This window comes from Nothobranchius furzeri, chromosome 16, assembly GCF_043380555.1.
Source record: "Nothobranchius furzeri strain GRZ-AD chromosome 16, NfurGRZ-RIMD1, whole genome shotgun sequence".
Lineage (NCBI taxonomy): Eukaryota > Metazoa > Chordata > Actinopteri > Cyprinodontiformes > Nothobranchiidae > Nothobranchius > Nothobranchius furzeri.
The window spans coordinates 3,643,696-3,660,097 of NC_091756.1; the positions used below are offsets into that span (position 1 = coordinate 3,643,696).

A 16,402-nucleotide genomic window follows, 5' to 3' on the forward strand; every position below is an offset into this window, starting at 1 on the left:
ATGGGGAGGTGGGAGGTGATATGAGGAGGTAAGAGGTGATATGGGGTGGTGGGAGGTGATATGAGGAAGTGAGACGTGATATGGGGAGGTGGGAGGTGATATGAGGAGGTGAGCGGTGATATGAGGAGGTGATATGGGGAGGTGGGAGGTGATATGAGGAGGTGAGAGGTGATATGAGGAGGTGAGAGGTGATATGGGGAGGTTGGGAGGTGATATGGGGAGGTGGGAGGTGATATGAGGAAGTGGGAGGTGATATGGGGAGGTGGGAGGTTATATGGGGAGGTCGGAGGTGATATGAGGAAGTGGGAGGTGATATGGGGAGGTGGGAGGTGATATGAGGAAGTGGGAGGTGAAATGGGGAGGTGGGAGGTGATATGAGGAAGTGGGAGGTGATATGGGGAGGTGGCATGTGATATGAGGAGGTGATATGAGGTGGTGGCATGTGATATGAGGAGGTGAGAGGTGATACGGGGAGGTGGGAGGCGATATGGGGAGGTGGGAGGTGATATGAGGAGGTGAGGTGATATGGGGTGGTGGGAGGTGATATGAGGAGGTGGGAAGTGAGACGTGAAATGGGGAGGTGGGAGGTGATATGAGGAGGTGAGAGGGGATATGAGTCGGTGAGAGGTGATATGAGGAGGTGGGAGGTGATATGGGGAGGTGGGAGGCGATATGAGGAGGTGAGCGGTGATATAGGGTGGTGGGAGGTGATATGAGGAGTTGGAAAGTGAGACGTGATATGGGGAGGTGGGAGGTGATATGGGGTGGTGGGAGGTGATGTGGGGAGGTGAGAGGTGATATGGGGTGGTGGGAGGTGATATGGGGAGGTGGGAAGCGAGAAGTGATATGGGGAGGTGGGAGGTGATATGGGGAGGTTGGGAGGTTATATGGGGTGGTGGAAGGTGATATGGGGAGGTTGGGAGGTGATATGGGGAGGTGGGAGGTGATATGAGGAAGTGGGAGGTGATATGGGGAGATGGGAGGTGATATGGGGAGGTAGGAGGTGATATGGGGAGGTGGGAGGTGATATGAGGAAGTGGGAGGTGAAATGGGGAGGTGGGAGGTGATATGAGGAAGTGGGAGGTGATATGGGGAGGTGGCATGTGATATGAGGAGGTGATATGAGGTGGTGGCATGTGATATGAGGAGGTGGGAGGTGATACGGGGAGGTGGGAGGCGATATGGGGAGGTGGGAGGTGATATGAGGAGGTGAGGTGATATGGGGTGGTGGGAGGTGATATGAGGATGTGGGAAGTGAGACGTGATATGGGGAGGTGGGAGGTGATATGAGGAGGTGAGAGGTGATATGAGGAGGGGAGAGGTGATATGAGGAGGTGGGAGGTGATATGGGGAGGTGGGAGGCGATATGGGGTGGAGGGAGGTGATATGAGGAAGTGGGACGTAATATGGGGTGATGGGACGTAATATGGGGAGATGGGAAGTGATATGAGGAAGTGAGAGGTGATTTGGGGAGGTGGGAGGTGATATAGGGAGGTGGGAGGTGATATGGGGAGGTGGGTGGTGATATGAGGAAGTGGGAGGTGATATGGGGAGGTGGGAGGTGATATGGGGAGGTGGGAGGTGATATGAGGAAGTGGGAGGTGATATTGGGAGGTGAGAGGTGATATGGGGAGGTGGGAGGTGATATGGGGAGGTGGGAGGTGATATGAGGAAGTGGGAGGTGATATGGGGAGGTGGGAGTTGATATGGGGAGGTGGGAGGTGATATGAGTAAGTGGGAGGTGATATGGGGAGGTGGGAGGTGATATGAGGAAGTGGGAGGTGAAATGAGGAGGTGGGAGGTGATATGAGGAAGTGGGAGGTGAGAGGTGATATGGGGAGGTGGAGGTGATATGGGGAGGTGGGAGGTGATATGAGGAAGTGGGAGGTGATATGGGGAGGTGGGAGGTGATATGAGGAAGTGGGAGGTGATATGGGGAGGTGAGAGGTGATATGGGGAGGTGGGAGGTGATATGGGGAGGTGGGAGGTGATATGAGGAAGTGGGAGGTGATATGGGGAGGTGGGAGGTGATATGGGGAGGTAGGAGGTGATATGAGGAAGTGGGAGGTGATATGGGGAGGTGGGAGGTGATATGGGGAGGTGGGAGGTGATATGGGGAGGTGGGAGGTGATATGAGGAAGTGGGAGGTGATATTGGGAGGTGAGAGGTGATATGGGGAGGTGGGAGGTGATATGGGGAGGTGGGAGGTGATATGAGGAAGTGGGAGGTGATATGGGGAGGTGGGAGTTGATATGGGGAGGTGGGAGGTGTTATGAGTAAGTGGGAGGTGATATGGGGAGGTGGGAGGTGATATGAGGAAGTGGGAGGTGAAATGGGGAGGTGGGAGGTGATATGAGGAAGTGGGAGGTGAGAGGTGATATGGGGAGGTGGGAGGTGATATGGGGAGGTGGGAGGTGATATGAGGAAGTGGGAGGTGATATGGGGAGGTGGGAGGTGATATGGGGAGGTGGGAGGTGATATGAGTAAGTGGGAGGTGATATGGGGAGGTGAGAGGTGATATGGGGAGGTGGGAGGTGATATGGGGAGGTGGGAGGTGATATGAGGAAGTGGGAGGTGATATGGGGAGGTGGGAGGTGATATGGGGAGGTAGGAGGTGATATGAGGAAGTGGGAGGTGATATGGGGAGGTGGGAGGTGATATGAGGAAGTGGGAGGTGAAATGGGGAGGTGGGAGGTGATATGAGGAAGTGGGAGGTGATATGGGGAGGTGGCATGTGATATGAGGAGGTGATATGAGGTGGTGGCATGTGATATGAGGAGGTGGGAGGTGATACGGGGAGGTGGGAGGCGATATGGGGAGGTGGGAGGTGATATGAGGAGGTGATGTGATATGGGGTGGTGGGAGGTGATATGAGGAGGTGGGAAGTGAGACGTGAAATGGGGAGGTGGGAGGTGATATGAGGAGGTGAGAGGTGATATGAGGAGCTGAGAGGTGATATGAGGAGGTGGGAGGTGATATGGGGAGGTGGGAGGCGATATGAGGAGGTGAGCGGTGATATGGGGTGGTGGGAGGTGATATGAGGAGTTGGGAAGTGAGACTTGATACGGGGAGGTGGGAGGTGATATGGGGTGGTGGGAGGTGATTTGGGGAGGTGGGAAGCGAGAAGTGATATGGGGAGGTGGGAGGTGATATGGGGAGGTTGGGAGGTTATATGGGGTGGTGGAAGGTGATATGAGGAGGTGGGAGGTTATATGGGGAGGTGGGAGGCGATATGAGGAGGTGAGAGGTGATATGGGGTGGTGGGAGGTGATATGAGGAGTTGGGAAGTGATTTGTGATATGGGGAGGTGGGAGGTGATATGGGGTGGTGGGAGGTGATGTGGGGAGGTGAGAGGTGATATGGGGTGGTGGGAGGTGATATGGGGAGGTGGGAAGCGAGAAGTGATATGGGGTGGTGGGAGGTGATATGAGGAGTTGGGAAGTGAGACGTGATATGGGGAGGTGGGAGGTGATATGGGGAGGTGGGAAGTGAGAAGTGATATGGGGAGGTGGGAGGTGATATGGGGAGGTTGGGAGGTTATATGGGGTGGTGGAAGGTGATATGGGGAGGTTGGGAGGTGATATGGGGTGGTGGAAGGTGATATGAGGAGGTGGGAGGTGATATGGGGAGGTGGGAGGCGATATGAGGAGGTGAGAGGTGATATGGGGTGGTGGGAGGTGATATGAGGAGTTGGGAAGTGAGACGTGATATGGGGAGGTGGGAGGTGATATGGGGTGGTGGGAGGTGATGTGGGGAGGTGAGAGGTGATATGGGGTGGTGGGAGGTGATATGGGGAGGTGGGAAGCGAGAAGTGATATGGGGAGGTGGGAGGTGATATGGGGAGGTTGGGAGGTTATATGGGGTGGTGGAAGGTGATATGGGGAGGTTGGGAGGTTATATGAGGTGGTGGGAGGTGATATGGGGAGGTGGGAAGTGAGAAGTGATATGGGGTGGTGGGAGGTGATATGGGGAGGTGGGCAGTTTAATGGGACTTTCTTGTATATGCTTTTGTCACCATGTGTCTGTGTCTTTCGGGACTATAGAGCTCCGGGAGTTGACGTCACTTCTCCTGGCATGAAACAGTTCAAATCGAAGCTGCACCATCTTGGCAGGCAGAAGCCCGCAGCTGGGCTACTTGTTATTGTCAGAAAACTCAATCAAACGGGGTAGATTCCTGTTGTGCCCCAGGATGCCAGAACAGACGCGGACTCCGCAAACGTTGGATCATTGTAATAAAACGCGCTAGTGACTGGGCTAAAATGAAACTGTGGGACCCCGAGAGTAAAGGTTTTCACTTATGCAGCGACCGCTTCATATCAGGTACTTAAACCAACGTTTCCTCAACTGTGTATGGTATTTATTTTAAATGCTTTTATTACGATTCTTAGTGGGCTTCCTAAACTTATTTTGGCGTGGCTTTTTCTGTCTTATTACTCATAGCAACAAGTAAACGTCACGTAAAACGTTGTCTCGTGTGTTCTGCGTGCTGCCGTTTACGTGTTTTATGATCACAGCAATTAACCGGCTAAGCTGTATTTCATTTTAAGCAATGGTTGATCAATTGTCAGATCACACATAAAAAGCACTTTGGATTGCTATTATCTGTCTCACCGAGACAGATCTCAGACAGATCCTGAGACGCTCCTGTCTGACATATTTATTTTATTCACGGAAAAAAAAATCTGACTAGTGATTTCTCTTGGCGTTCAGTTTATACATTCAAACTGCACAGCACTCTATTTAAACTACTTACATGTAAATATATGTCATTTGTCCATCCATCCATCCATTTTCATCTGCTTATCCGGAGTCGGGTCGCGGGGGCAGTAGCGTCGAGAGGCTCAGACTTCCCTCTCCCCAGCCACTTGGGCCAGCTCCTCCGGCGGAATCTCAAGGGGTTCGCTGGCTAGGTCCGCTCCGACAGCTTCTGGCGTTTTTAAAAAGTATCCCAGGGGCATGGTAAGGGTCGGAGATGTTTAGTCTATTTAATTTCTGACTATATAAAATGATTTCTTTGGTTTTAAAGTGTGAAGTAAACTCTGACAAAGTAAAATCCAAGCCGATCCCGTTCATTTTGTTTACCTTTGTTGCCTGCCAACATGGCGTCTACTCTCTGAGAGTCACGTGACGTCCGGAGCTCTATAAAGTTGTATGCATGCTTCCATTCTGGGCTCATTCTCTGATCTTTTTTATGCCTCGGTAATAAATAATGTTCAATCTTTTCATTGTGTGGTTCATCCGTTCAATGAAAAATTTCCACGACATTTTCCAGGTACAAGAAAAGTCCCCAGGCTCCGCATAAGCCTGTTAATCACCCACTGACTAAAATAACATGCTGTATGGTGGCCCTAGAGGACCAGGGTTGGAGATCACTGAAAGAAATACCTTATGGTTGCGTCCATGTTTGTCTAGGAGAGAGATAATGGATCTGATGTGTTCCTCTTTGATGATGTTCAGGGCCTCAGGGCTTTCCACCAGCACACAGTGAAGCACCTCTAAGATACCTAAAACAATAAAAGACACTGAGAACTGGTTCCATGGCTCAAAGAACAGTCAAATGTGTTCTTATATGATACATCCATATATAAGGTAGCACCATTTTGCTCTGTGGACATTTAAGTGGTGAGCTGACGGACCTGAAGAAGCTTCCAGCCACTCAAGTCTGCTGATGAGCCAGTCCAGAGAACCAGAGAACTGGGCACAGTTTTTCCTGTTTCCCCGGATTAGTGCAGCTGGAAGGACACAGAAGACAGTCGTTGACAAGACTTGAGTCTTGAGATGGGCACGTTGGATCAATCTCTTCTGGTTGTGTTTACCCAGCAGTTGGTAAAAGGAGTTGAGAATGGCGCACCAGGCCTCTGCAGCCTCCCGTCCAACGACTTCAGCAAAATGAGCCACGCTGCTGTACACATGCAGACGATCGATGCATTCCAAAACCAGGCTGATCATTCCCTGCAGAAAACAGCCAAGAGATCAAAACTGGTCTTCATTCAAGGAAATCTTACACTGCTTTCAGATAATCATGATTTATTTTAGAATACTTTCATTTTTCTGATTATTGTTTCTAAAAACAATCCACAACAATCCAGAATCTAGTCATGAAAAGCAGGTTTTTGGTTTGATTATTTGTAAAAGTATATTTTAGCAGGAAAACAAGAGAAATTGACTGCTTCTGCACCAATCAGTCAACTTTCTTTAACCCTCTGGAGGCAGGCGTCGCAGATTTGCTACGTTAAAACCTACCTACCTGGTTACTCCACATAAGTATTTCATGAGCATTTTTTAACTCAGAAGTGCCCCTGAAGGACTTGGTTGTTTGTCCTTTTATCAAAACTTATTTTGAGCCTGAGAGGGTGAAAAGACTAAGGTCTGAACTAGGGCTGGGCGATATGGCAAAAATAGAATATCACGATTTTTCCAATATTTTTTCACAATTTCGATTTTATCACGATTTTTTATCCATGAATAGCATAACTTCAATTGCGTATTAAAGAAGTGAAACATTGAATAAACAAACATTTAGTCATATTAGGGATAATCAACACAGTGCTAACACACTTATATTTTAAACTCACACCAGAGATGATAAAAGCCCTGAGAGAAACAATTAGAAAAATCAGTTTTTCTCGTTTTTCAAGTAACATAAATTAAAATCGTAAAAATATTTAAAGTGCAAACATGTCAATTGCAAACGTACTGTGCAAACATTAACTTGTTCAAAATACTATGTAGCTCCCAGTTGCTCATGTAGTGGATAGTTAAGCTCAAATACGGCTCTGATGTGTGGCTGGACCAGAGATCGCTTGTGGTAGCAAATAACTGCGCATTCTGAATATTTTCTGCAACTCTCACTTTGCATTCAGCGTACCTGCGTGGAATGGCGGTGTTCGAAAAATACTTGCGGCTGGAAAACTCGTAGCGCGGATCCAATGTTTTTATCATTTTCTTAAATCCCGCTCCTACTGTTCGCACGGGACACAAATCTTTAACCAAGTGGTACGTCACTGCATCTGTCACGCTGTTCCATCGTCTGCTGTCTCTGTCGTAGGGAGTGAGTTTTGTGTTTCTGTTAGCGTTTGCTGCCTGGAAGAAGCACTAGCCGCTGCAGCTGCAGGCTTTTTATCTTTAGCTGCCAGCTGGCTCTCATTGTATTGTTTGGGATGCCTTCTTTTCAAGTGATTAAACAAGTTTGTGGTGTTGCCATCACTTGCCTTGACGCTCTCCTTGCAAACTTTGCAAATGACGTTTCGTTGCTCTTTGTCATCTGGTGAAAAACCAAACCAGTTCCATATAACGGACGAGGCGTTCCTCTTCGGAACGAAAACCTCGTTGTCGCTCTCAGCCGCGGCCGAAGCCATGTTTGTTCACACACAGGTGAAAACAAGCGGGGCACTAATATATTACTATGACTCACTCTGATTGGTTAAGGGTCAAACAAAGGAGTGTCATTCGCCAGAGGTAAGTTCCCTTTTCATTCAGAGGCAGAAATTCAACAGCAGAGCTGTGAATCGTGATAAAAAGGTCTCTCAAAAATGACAGACCGTCAGATGTGTAGATCGTAAAACGGTCTAAAATCGTCATATCGCCCAGGCCTAGTCTGAACATATAAACACAATGAACAATACTGAATCTGAATCCAAAAATGGAAAGGCATCTAAATGGATCAAAACTTGTATCTATCTGGTACACGAATCATGTCTCCATATTCTTCTTCCTGTTAAGTATTTACAATTAAGCTAATGATTTTCAGAGCTATGTGTCTCAGTTGCCACATTCATAAAATACACTGCCCAGCACAAAAGAGTCTCAATCTGGATTTCATTGTAACAGAAAGCAATGTTTTTTCCCTCCTTTGCTCAAGACTAGTCTGCATGAGATATGGTCTCAAGGTCTCATGCATTCCTTCTAACCTGCTTATTTTCAGCTCGACAGAAGAATGAAGAATGAACTCTTTTGTTTTAATTAATCAAAGAACTCTATTTTAATAAAGCTAATCCATCAAAGTGTTAGTCAATAAATAAGATGTGACCGATCTGTGAAATCAAAATATTAATTACTTTATTGTAATCCTATAAAATATAAAGGTACTGTGACTTTAAGTGTTCCAACAGGACTCATTTCACGTAGTGTTAAAAAGACATAACACATTACTTTCACTGATCCAATCAGAATCTGACAGATCTGACGGAGGCGTGGTTTTGATGAGGTTTGGTAATTTTTCATTTGACAATAAACCAAAACATCTGAAGTATAAAACTATGCCACATCAGCTCGAACACCAGTTCAGGCGTTCCAGAGAAAGTGACGGAGTGGCCAATACTGATCTCTACTCTTTAACCGAAAGAACCAACAACAAGCTGAAAAGAAAGATTCATTGCTATACCAACTGCTTCAACAGTTCCTTTCAGAACAAAAGCTGAACCATCAAGACCTAGGCTTGGGTCTCACCTGACGCCAACAAACTGTCGTGTAATCGGAAGTAACTCACAGACTGGTCTGGTCGTAACCGCTGCTTTTCCTACCGGCTGGGTTCCAGAGAGGGTCAAGCTAAGACCTTGACATTCCAGATCTAAAGGGGCCTTCCTGAAGGGTAGGGAGACCGACATAATGGTGTCTCATGTTTATGGACCTCCTAACCAAAGCTTAATGCGAAGACAACACCTTCAGTTCCCGTCAGAACTAATCGCTTCTTCGGATTTGCTGGTTCTGATTAACATCACACGTCATCCATCCACCGTCTCATCCACTTTAGTTACACCATACAGTTAGTTTTAAAGTCAGTCTACTTTAATTTGTTAGTAATAAAATTCTTAACTTTTCAACTTGACTCTATCTCTACTGTGTCTCTGAGTGAATACGTAACGGTTATCTAATCCCTGCAATAAAAAGATCCAATCTTCTGGTTTAAATAACTCAGATCCGTAAGGTGGATTTCATATTTCCCATGGAATCCTACGTCTTATGGCTTATTAAATAACATGTAATTTAGATCATTACACTAAATACTTCCTCCTCCTTGAACCGTCACCTTATCGTGGTGGAGGTGTTTGAGTGCCCTAATGATCCTAGGAGCTACGTTGTCTTGGGCCCTTTGTGCCCCTGGTAGGGTCTCCCATGACAAATTGGTCTTAGGTGAAGGGTGAGACAAAGAACGGTTCACAGGATCTTTCATGGAGGTAAAGTCAAAGAGTCGGAGTACCCGGCCCGGAGGGTTACCGGGGTCCCACCCTGGAGCCAGGCCTGGGGTTGGGGCCCGTGAGCGAGCGCCTGGTGGCCGGGCTTTCGCCCATGGGGCTCGGCCGGACCCAGCCCGAACCGGATACATGGGCTCATCCAACTATGGACCCACCACCCGCAGGAGGAACATGAAGGGTCCGGTGCAATGTGGATCGGGTGGCAGACCAAGGCGGGAGCCTTGGCGGTCCGATCCCCGGACAAGAAAACTGGTTTTTGGGACATGGAACGTCACCTCGCTGGCGAGGAAGGAGCAGGAACTTATGGCAGAGGTTGAGCGGTACCGGCTAGATATAGTCGGACTCACCTCGACACATAGCATTGGCTCTGGAACCCAAGTCCTTGAGAGGGGTTGGACACTCTCCTTTGCTGGAGTTGCTCCGGGTGAGAGGCGGAGGGCTGGGGTTGGCTTTTTGTTAGCCCCAAGACTCTCTGCCTGTGTATTGGGGTTTACCCCAGGGGACAAGAGGGTAGCTTCCCTGCGCCTTCGGGTGGGGAACAGGTCCTGACTGTTGTTTGTGCTTATGGGCCAAATATCAGTTCAGAGTACCCACCCTTTTTGGAGTCCCTGGGACGAGTGCTAGATAGTGCTCCATCAGGGGACTCCATTGTCCTGCTGGGGGACTTCAATGCTCATGGGCAATGACAGCTTGACCTGGAGAGGGTGTGATTGGGAGGAACGGCCCACCTGACCTGAACTCGAGTGGTGTTTCGTTATTGGACTTCTGTGCAAGCTGCAGTTTGGCCATAACGAACACCATGTTCGAACATAAGGATGCCCATCGGTACACTTGGTACCAGGGCAGCCTAGGTCGCAGGTCGATGATAGACTTTGTAGTCGTACCATCTGACCTGCAGGTGAAGAGAGGAGCAGAGCTGTCAACTGATCACCACCTGGTGGTGAGTTGGATCAGATGGCAGGGGTAGATGCCGTGTAGACCTGGCAGACCCAAACGCATAGTGAGGGTCTGCTGGGAACGCCTGGCATAAGAACCTGTTAAGAAGGTCTTCAACTCCCACCTCCGGCAGAGATTTTACCACGTCCCGAGGGCAGTGGGGGACATTGACTGCGAGGGGGCCTTGTTCCACTCTGCGATTGTTGAGGTGGCTGTTTCTAGCTGTGGTCGTAAGGTGGCCGGTGCCAGTCGTGGTGGAAACCCCCGTACCTGCTGGTGGACACCAGAGGTTCGGGGGAGCCGTCAGGCTGAAGAAGGAGGCTTACAGGACGTGGCTGGTCTGTGGGTCTGTGGAGGCAGCAGACAGGTACCAGATAGCTAAGCGGGGTGTAGCAGTGGCAGTTGCCGAGGCAAAATCTCGGGCGTGGGAGGAGTTTGGTGAGGCCATGGAGAAAGACTATCGATCAGCTCCAAAGAGGTTCTGGCAAACTGTCCAGCGCCTCAGGAGAGGAAGGCAGCAACTCGCTCACACTGTTTACAGCGGGGATGGGGAGCTGCTGACGTCAATTGGGGCTATAGTCGGACGGTGGAAGGAATACTTTGAGGAGCTCCTCAATCCCACCTACGCACATTCCAAGGAGGAACCAGAGTCGGGAGACCTGGGGATGGACTGTCAATCTCAGGGGCAGAAGTTGCTGAGGTAGTCAAACAACTACACAGCGGAGGAGCCCCGGGGGCGGATGAGGTTTGTCCTGGGTATCTCAAGGCTATGGATATGGTAGGGCTGTCATGGTTGACACGTCTCTGCAACTTTGCGTGGTCATCGGGGGCAGTTCCTGTGGAGTGGCAGACTGGGGTGGTGGTCCCCATCTTTAAGAAGGGTGACCTGAGGGTGTGTTCCAACTTTAGGGGAATCACACTCCTCAGCCTCCCTGGAAAGGTCTACTCCAAGGTACTGGAGAGGAGGGTCCGATCGATAGTTGAATCTCAGATTGAGGAGGAGCAATGTGGTTTTCGCCCTGGCCGTGGAACTGTGGACGAGCTCTATACCCTTGCAAGGGTGATGGAGGGGGCATGGGAGTTTGCCCAACCAATCCACATGTGTTTTGTGGATTTGGAGAAGGCTTATGACCGTGTCCCCAGGGTCACCCTGTGGGGACGCTCCAGGAGTATGGGGTGGGTGGCTTTCTCTTAAGGGCCATTCAGTCCCTTTACCAGAGGAGTGTGAGTTTGGTCTGCATAGCCGGTAGTAAGTCGGACCTGTTCCCGGTGAGGGTTGGACTCCGCCAGGGCTGCCCTTTGTCACCGGTTCTGTTCATTACCTTTATGGACAGAATTTCTAGGTGCAGCCGTGGTGTGGAGTGTGTCGAGTTTGGTGGCAGGAGAATCTCGTCTCTGCTTTTTGCGGATGATGTGGTCCTCCTAGCTTCATCCAGTTCTGACCTTCAGCTCTTGCTGGGTAGGTTCGCGGCCGAGTGTCAAGCGGCTGGGATGAGGATCAGCACCTCCAAATCTGAGACCATGGTTCTCGACTGGAAAAGGGTTGCTTGCCAACTCCGGGTCGGGGGAGAGGTCCTACCTAGAGTGGAGGAGTTTACGGATCTCGGGGTCTTGTTCACGAGTGAGGGTAAGAGGGATCGGGAGATCCACAGGCGGATTGGTTCAGCATCTGCAGTGATGTGGACGCTGAGCCGATCTGTCGTGGTGAAGAGGGAGCTGAGCCAGAAAGTCAGGCTCTCAATTTATCGGTCGATCTACGTCCCAATCCTCACTTATGGTCATGAGCCTTGGGTAATGACCGAAAGAACGAGATCGCGGATACAAGCGGCCGAAATGAGTTTCCTCTGTAGGGTGGCCAGGCTCAGCCTTAGAGATAGGGTGAGGAGCTCGGACATTCAGGAGGAACTCGGAGTAGAACCGCTGCTCCTCCGGATCGAAAGGAGCCAGTTGAGGTGGTTTGGGCATCTGGTCAGGATTCCTCCTGGATGCCTCCCTGGGGAGGTGTTTCGGGCATGTCCTGCCGGCAGGAGGCCCCAGGGTCGACCCAGGACACGTTGGAGAGATTACATCTCCAATCTGGTCCGGGAACGCCTTGGGGTCCTGCCGGAGGAGCTGGTGGAGAAGGCCGGGGAGAGGACGGTCTGGAGCTCTCTAGTTGGGATGCTGCCCCCACGACCCAGACCCGGATAAGCGGAGGAAGACGACGACGACAGCGATACTAAATACTTCAACGTTTCAGGAGAAAACTTTTCTGTTTAATTCCAAACACAGATCACAAGCAATACAAAAAAATAAAGAAAGAAAGCACTTATAAGTAATGCACATCGAAATATAGGGCTGGGTAATATGACTTGGAAATAAAATCTCAGATGTTTTTCATTCTAAACAATTCCATTTCATTACATATATTATACAGACGTGCTGATGAAGTACACTGGAAGCAAAGGAAAATAAGCACGTTTAAAATCCAACTCCCGACACTGAAAAACATAACAGAATCCCACCACAGCTGTTACTGAAATCCCGATTCTGGGAGAGAAAAAAACCTGCGGAAATTCCCCCACAGACTTAATTAATGGGGCTTTGTTGTCTCACAGAGCAACGTAAAAAACAGAACTTCATCTGGTCGTTGAATACCACATTGGCAACCACCTGGTGGCCAGGTTTTCACCAAGCCCCCAAAATGCGGCTCAAAAATTGAAGCAATCCCGGAAGTACCAAAAATTGCAGTTCCACCCTCATCCACTAGGGGCTGGTGTCAGAAGCGAGCAAATCCTCATTGACTCCCATGTTAAAAATACCAATTTCACAGCAGAAATAAACATGTTTACAGCCTGGTACCAAAACATGTTTTTGGTTTAAATGATCTAGTTTACACTCATGACAACTCTGAGGGGGTGAATTTTTTTTCCCACTCTTCTGTTTAAGTGTATTAAAAGCCTAAAATTCTGTATAATTAATGAGCATCAGACCCACATGACCACAGAGCTAGCTCCGGGGAAAGGCCTCAGTAGAGCCTCTGTCTGGAATGGAGACTGTTCCGGGATTTTGAGTCTCTGTGTGTGTGTATTCTTTTTTGGATATTATTTGTGCAATTGTTGGACAAAATGACTTGCTGTGGCATTAATTGCACTAATAGAGCGTCCAAGAAGTCTCCACTTCATTTTTTTCGGTAAGTAAAATTATATTTATGTATTTTAGGTCACTGCCGAGCTGAGCTTAGATGTTAACATGTACTGTTTAACCATGAAATTTAAATGTAATAGAGTAAAACCCAGTGCATTTAACATAATGTTGCACTTTAGAAAATGGGTTGAAATATAACATGTTGGTGGAGCTGGGTTCCGACTATCGGCTTGTGGAGCTCTCGGGAGACCGTTGTTTTCCACCCGTTCTCCCCTCCCCGCAGCTCGGCGTATCTCTGTCTGATCGCGTCTTCTGTCTGCTGCACGGGCTGCCGGCTTGTGGAGCTCTGGGATGGAAACCTTTCCACCTGGTTCTCCCCAGCGGCAGCTCTGCACACCTCAGATCGCAGCGACACTTGTCTGTTGTGCGGCTGCCGGCTTGTGGAGGTCTTCGAGACCTCCCCAGTGTCAAGCGGCTCTGTGTTCCACATGGTTTTACCCAGCGGTCAGCCCGGCGTATCTCTGACTCAGAAGCTCTGGTGTTGTGCACAGTTAACTCCGGTTTTAGCTAGGTTGCTACCTCCGTTAGCTTAGCTCCCACCTCTGCGTTAGCTTTGGGTTAGCTTCAGGTTAGCTTGTAGCTAGTTCGACCGGGTGTCGTCAGTTGATCCCAGCCTTACAGCCCCACCCTCAGCTCCACCTCTCTTCCCATTTGTGGAATTGTCTGGGCTTGACGGAACCTGTGACACGGTCAAAATGGCGGTGGTGGCCACCTCCCATTTCTCCTCAAAAACGTGTTATTGGAGTCTATGGAAACCCATTGTCCAATATTTATATGTCGATGGTTTTCACCCCTGGAGCCTGGCTGAGAACAGCCTGAAGAGGAGACATGGGTTCCCCTTCCAATTGGCTCGTCACCACTGATGGAAGGGGCCAAAGGGGTCGGCTGCAATGTGAGATGGGTGATAACCGAAGGTTGGGACATTGGCGATCTGATCCTCGGCTACAAAAGCTAGCTCTTGGTACATGGAATGTCAACTCTCTGGTTGGGAAGAGCCAGAGTTCATGTGTGAGGTTGAGAGGTTCCGGCTAGGTATAGTTGAACTCACCTTGATGCATATGGCTCTGGTTCTGGAACTAGTTTTCTCAGGGGGTTATGGACTTTCTACCACTTTGGAGTTGCTCCGACTGAGAGGCACAGCGATTGGCATACTTTACTGTACATTGGGGTTTACCCCAGTTAATGAAAGGCCTCTGCCTTCATGCTGGGGGATATATTTCATAATAACAACGGCTTAGTTTTCATTTAAATATTTCCTCTACATCAGTATTGTTGGTTTCTTGGGCAAAAACAACACCATGTGCTTTCTTAAGAGGCGGTTGTCTGCAACATGTGCTTTAATGTAATAAGGTGTTTTGTGCCTTGGTCTGCCTGAGTGTTCTTGGCTCCCGGGTCAGGGGGTTTAAGATTTTAGGAGTCTGCCTGATCAATCCCGGTGGCTGCCTGGTGGGATATGAGTCCCTGGGCTCTGCTGGGTCCCTGGTGGGGCTGGTCGCCCCTGGGTCCCGGGTCGCAGGGTTCCAAGCTCCGGCTGGGGAATGGGAGGCTGCGGGTGGGCCTGTGGGCTCGCCGCTGATATCTCCCGGGGCTCTGCCGGCTGCTGGTTGTGGCCCCCCCGGGGCAATCCTCTGCGCTTCTTGAGGGGGGCAGGGGCTTTTCTGGTTGCAGTCTCCCTGGGGTCCCTGTGCTCTGGGGCAGCTCCTGGATCTCTGAGACTTGGAGCTCCCTCCATCTCCTACACATCTTTGGGGGGGGCAGATCTGTGGACCCTCACACTCTCTATTGGACGCTCCTGTAGATAAACCTGACATATACAAGCGCGTGTACACACACTGGCGCTAAATGCACTGTGATTTATTATCGTGTGATTGTTCAGTAAAACAATGTTGATTATATATTTCCTCATCAGGTTGACGCAGTGATGGCTTGCTCCTGTTGTATTGTTGTGTTTCCATTTTCTGCAGGTCTAGAAGCAGACCCTGTTCATCATTGATTGTTTATTTTTGTGGACCCCCCCCCCCCCCCCCCCCCCCTTCCTTTTGTCTCTTCCTTTCTCTTTCACCTCTGTCTCCGTGTCTGGTCGGAATTACAAGCATTCAAAAAACAGTAACAATAAAGTTTTAAGTATCAGGCGTGACATTAAAAGCAGACGCTTTGATGCTCCACCTGAGAGTAAATCTGTAAGGCTTGTTACCAGCATTCAGACATCAATTCTGTTTGCTTCTCAGCCAGACAGGACACGGGAAAAAAAAGAAATAAGGTGTTTTGTGGACAGGGCAGCTCGTTAGAGAAGCAGCGGTTCAATACAGGGTACAGTAGCTCGTTAACACAAATTTCCTTAAACGCTGTTCATTTTTTAAATGCACAATGAGCACACAGGCTTGCAAATGTTCTGGACACCTCCTGAGATTCAGTTTGAACAAAAGTCCCACTGAGACGGTTTCTGAAAACAACACTTCTCTCTTAGTCGCTTCGTGCTGCCAGAACCGTCGTCAGAACCGCTGATCCGAGCATCACTCAACAAAAGGGATAAACTTACAACCTTATTTAATATTGTCGACAAGCATAAACAGCAAAGTATCATTTTACATTCACAAAGTCATGAAAAAGGATTAAACCAATCAAATGTTATTTCTGTTTTTACATTTTTCATTTCAGTTCAAAATATTTAGAATTTCTTGTTTTCATCACATTCAGGTTCTATTTTATTTAAAATAAGTTTTTCATGTTAAATGTTCACTAAAAGGCAGATTTTTTAGAAGCATATTTTCTGCTATTTATCTGGTATCTAAAACAGTCATTTTGACTGAAGAAAACAATATTTTACGATATACTAAACAAGCTTCACATGATATTGCGATATGGATTTTAGGCCTTATTGCCCGTTTGTAATGCTTCCTACCTCCTCCTGGAAGAGGTTCTGTCTGTTCTTTAAAGCTCTCAGTCGGTTCTGCTTGTTCTCATGCTCCAGGTGCTCTCCAGCTGGCTGGAAGTAGCCAATCAAATCCTGCAGACTCATACTGACTGAGTCTATTGGTAGATCCAAAGTTGTGCTCTTTCCCTTTTTTCGGAGATTGTCCAGACCC

At 48.8% G+C, this 16,402-nt stretch overlaps 1 protein-coding gene across 3 annotated transcripts in view; it reads right to left on the minus strand.

Annotated features, from left to right (window-relative positions):
* The window catches only part of ryr2a (ryanodine receptor 2a (cardiac)), a 710,821-nt gene that overhangs the window by 611,852 nt on the left and 82,567 nt on the right, over window positions 1-16,402 (minus strand). For all 3 annotated transcript variants that reach the window (XM_070545357.1, XM_070545356.1, XM_070545355.1), the window contains exons 13-16: window positions 16,219-16,402; window positions 5,817-5,952; window positions 5,637-5,732; window positions 5,386-5,504 (exon numbers count right to left, since the gene is read on the minus strand). In XM_070545357.1, coding sequence (XP_070401458.1) covers window positions 5,386-5,504; window positions 5,637-5,732; window positions 5,817-5,952; window positions 16,219-16,402 — 535 coding nt within the window. The remainder of the gene's footprint in view (window positions 1-5,385; window positions 5,505-5,636; window positions 5,733-5,816; window positions 5,953-16,218) is intronic.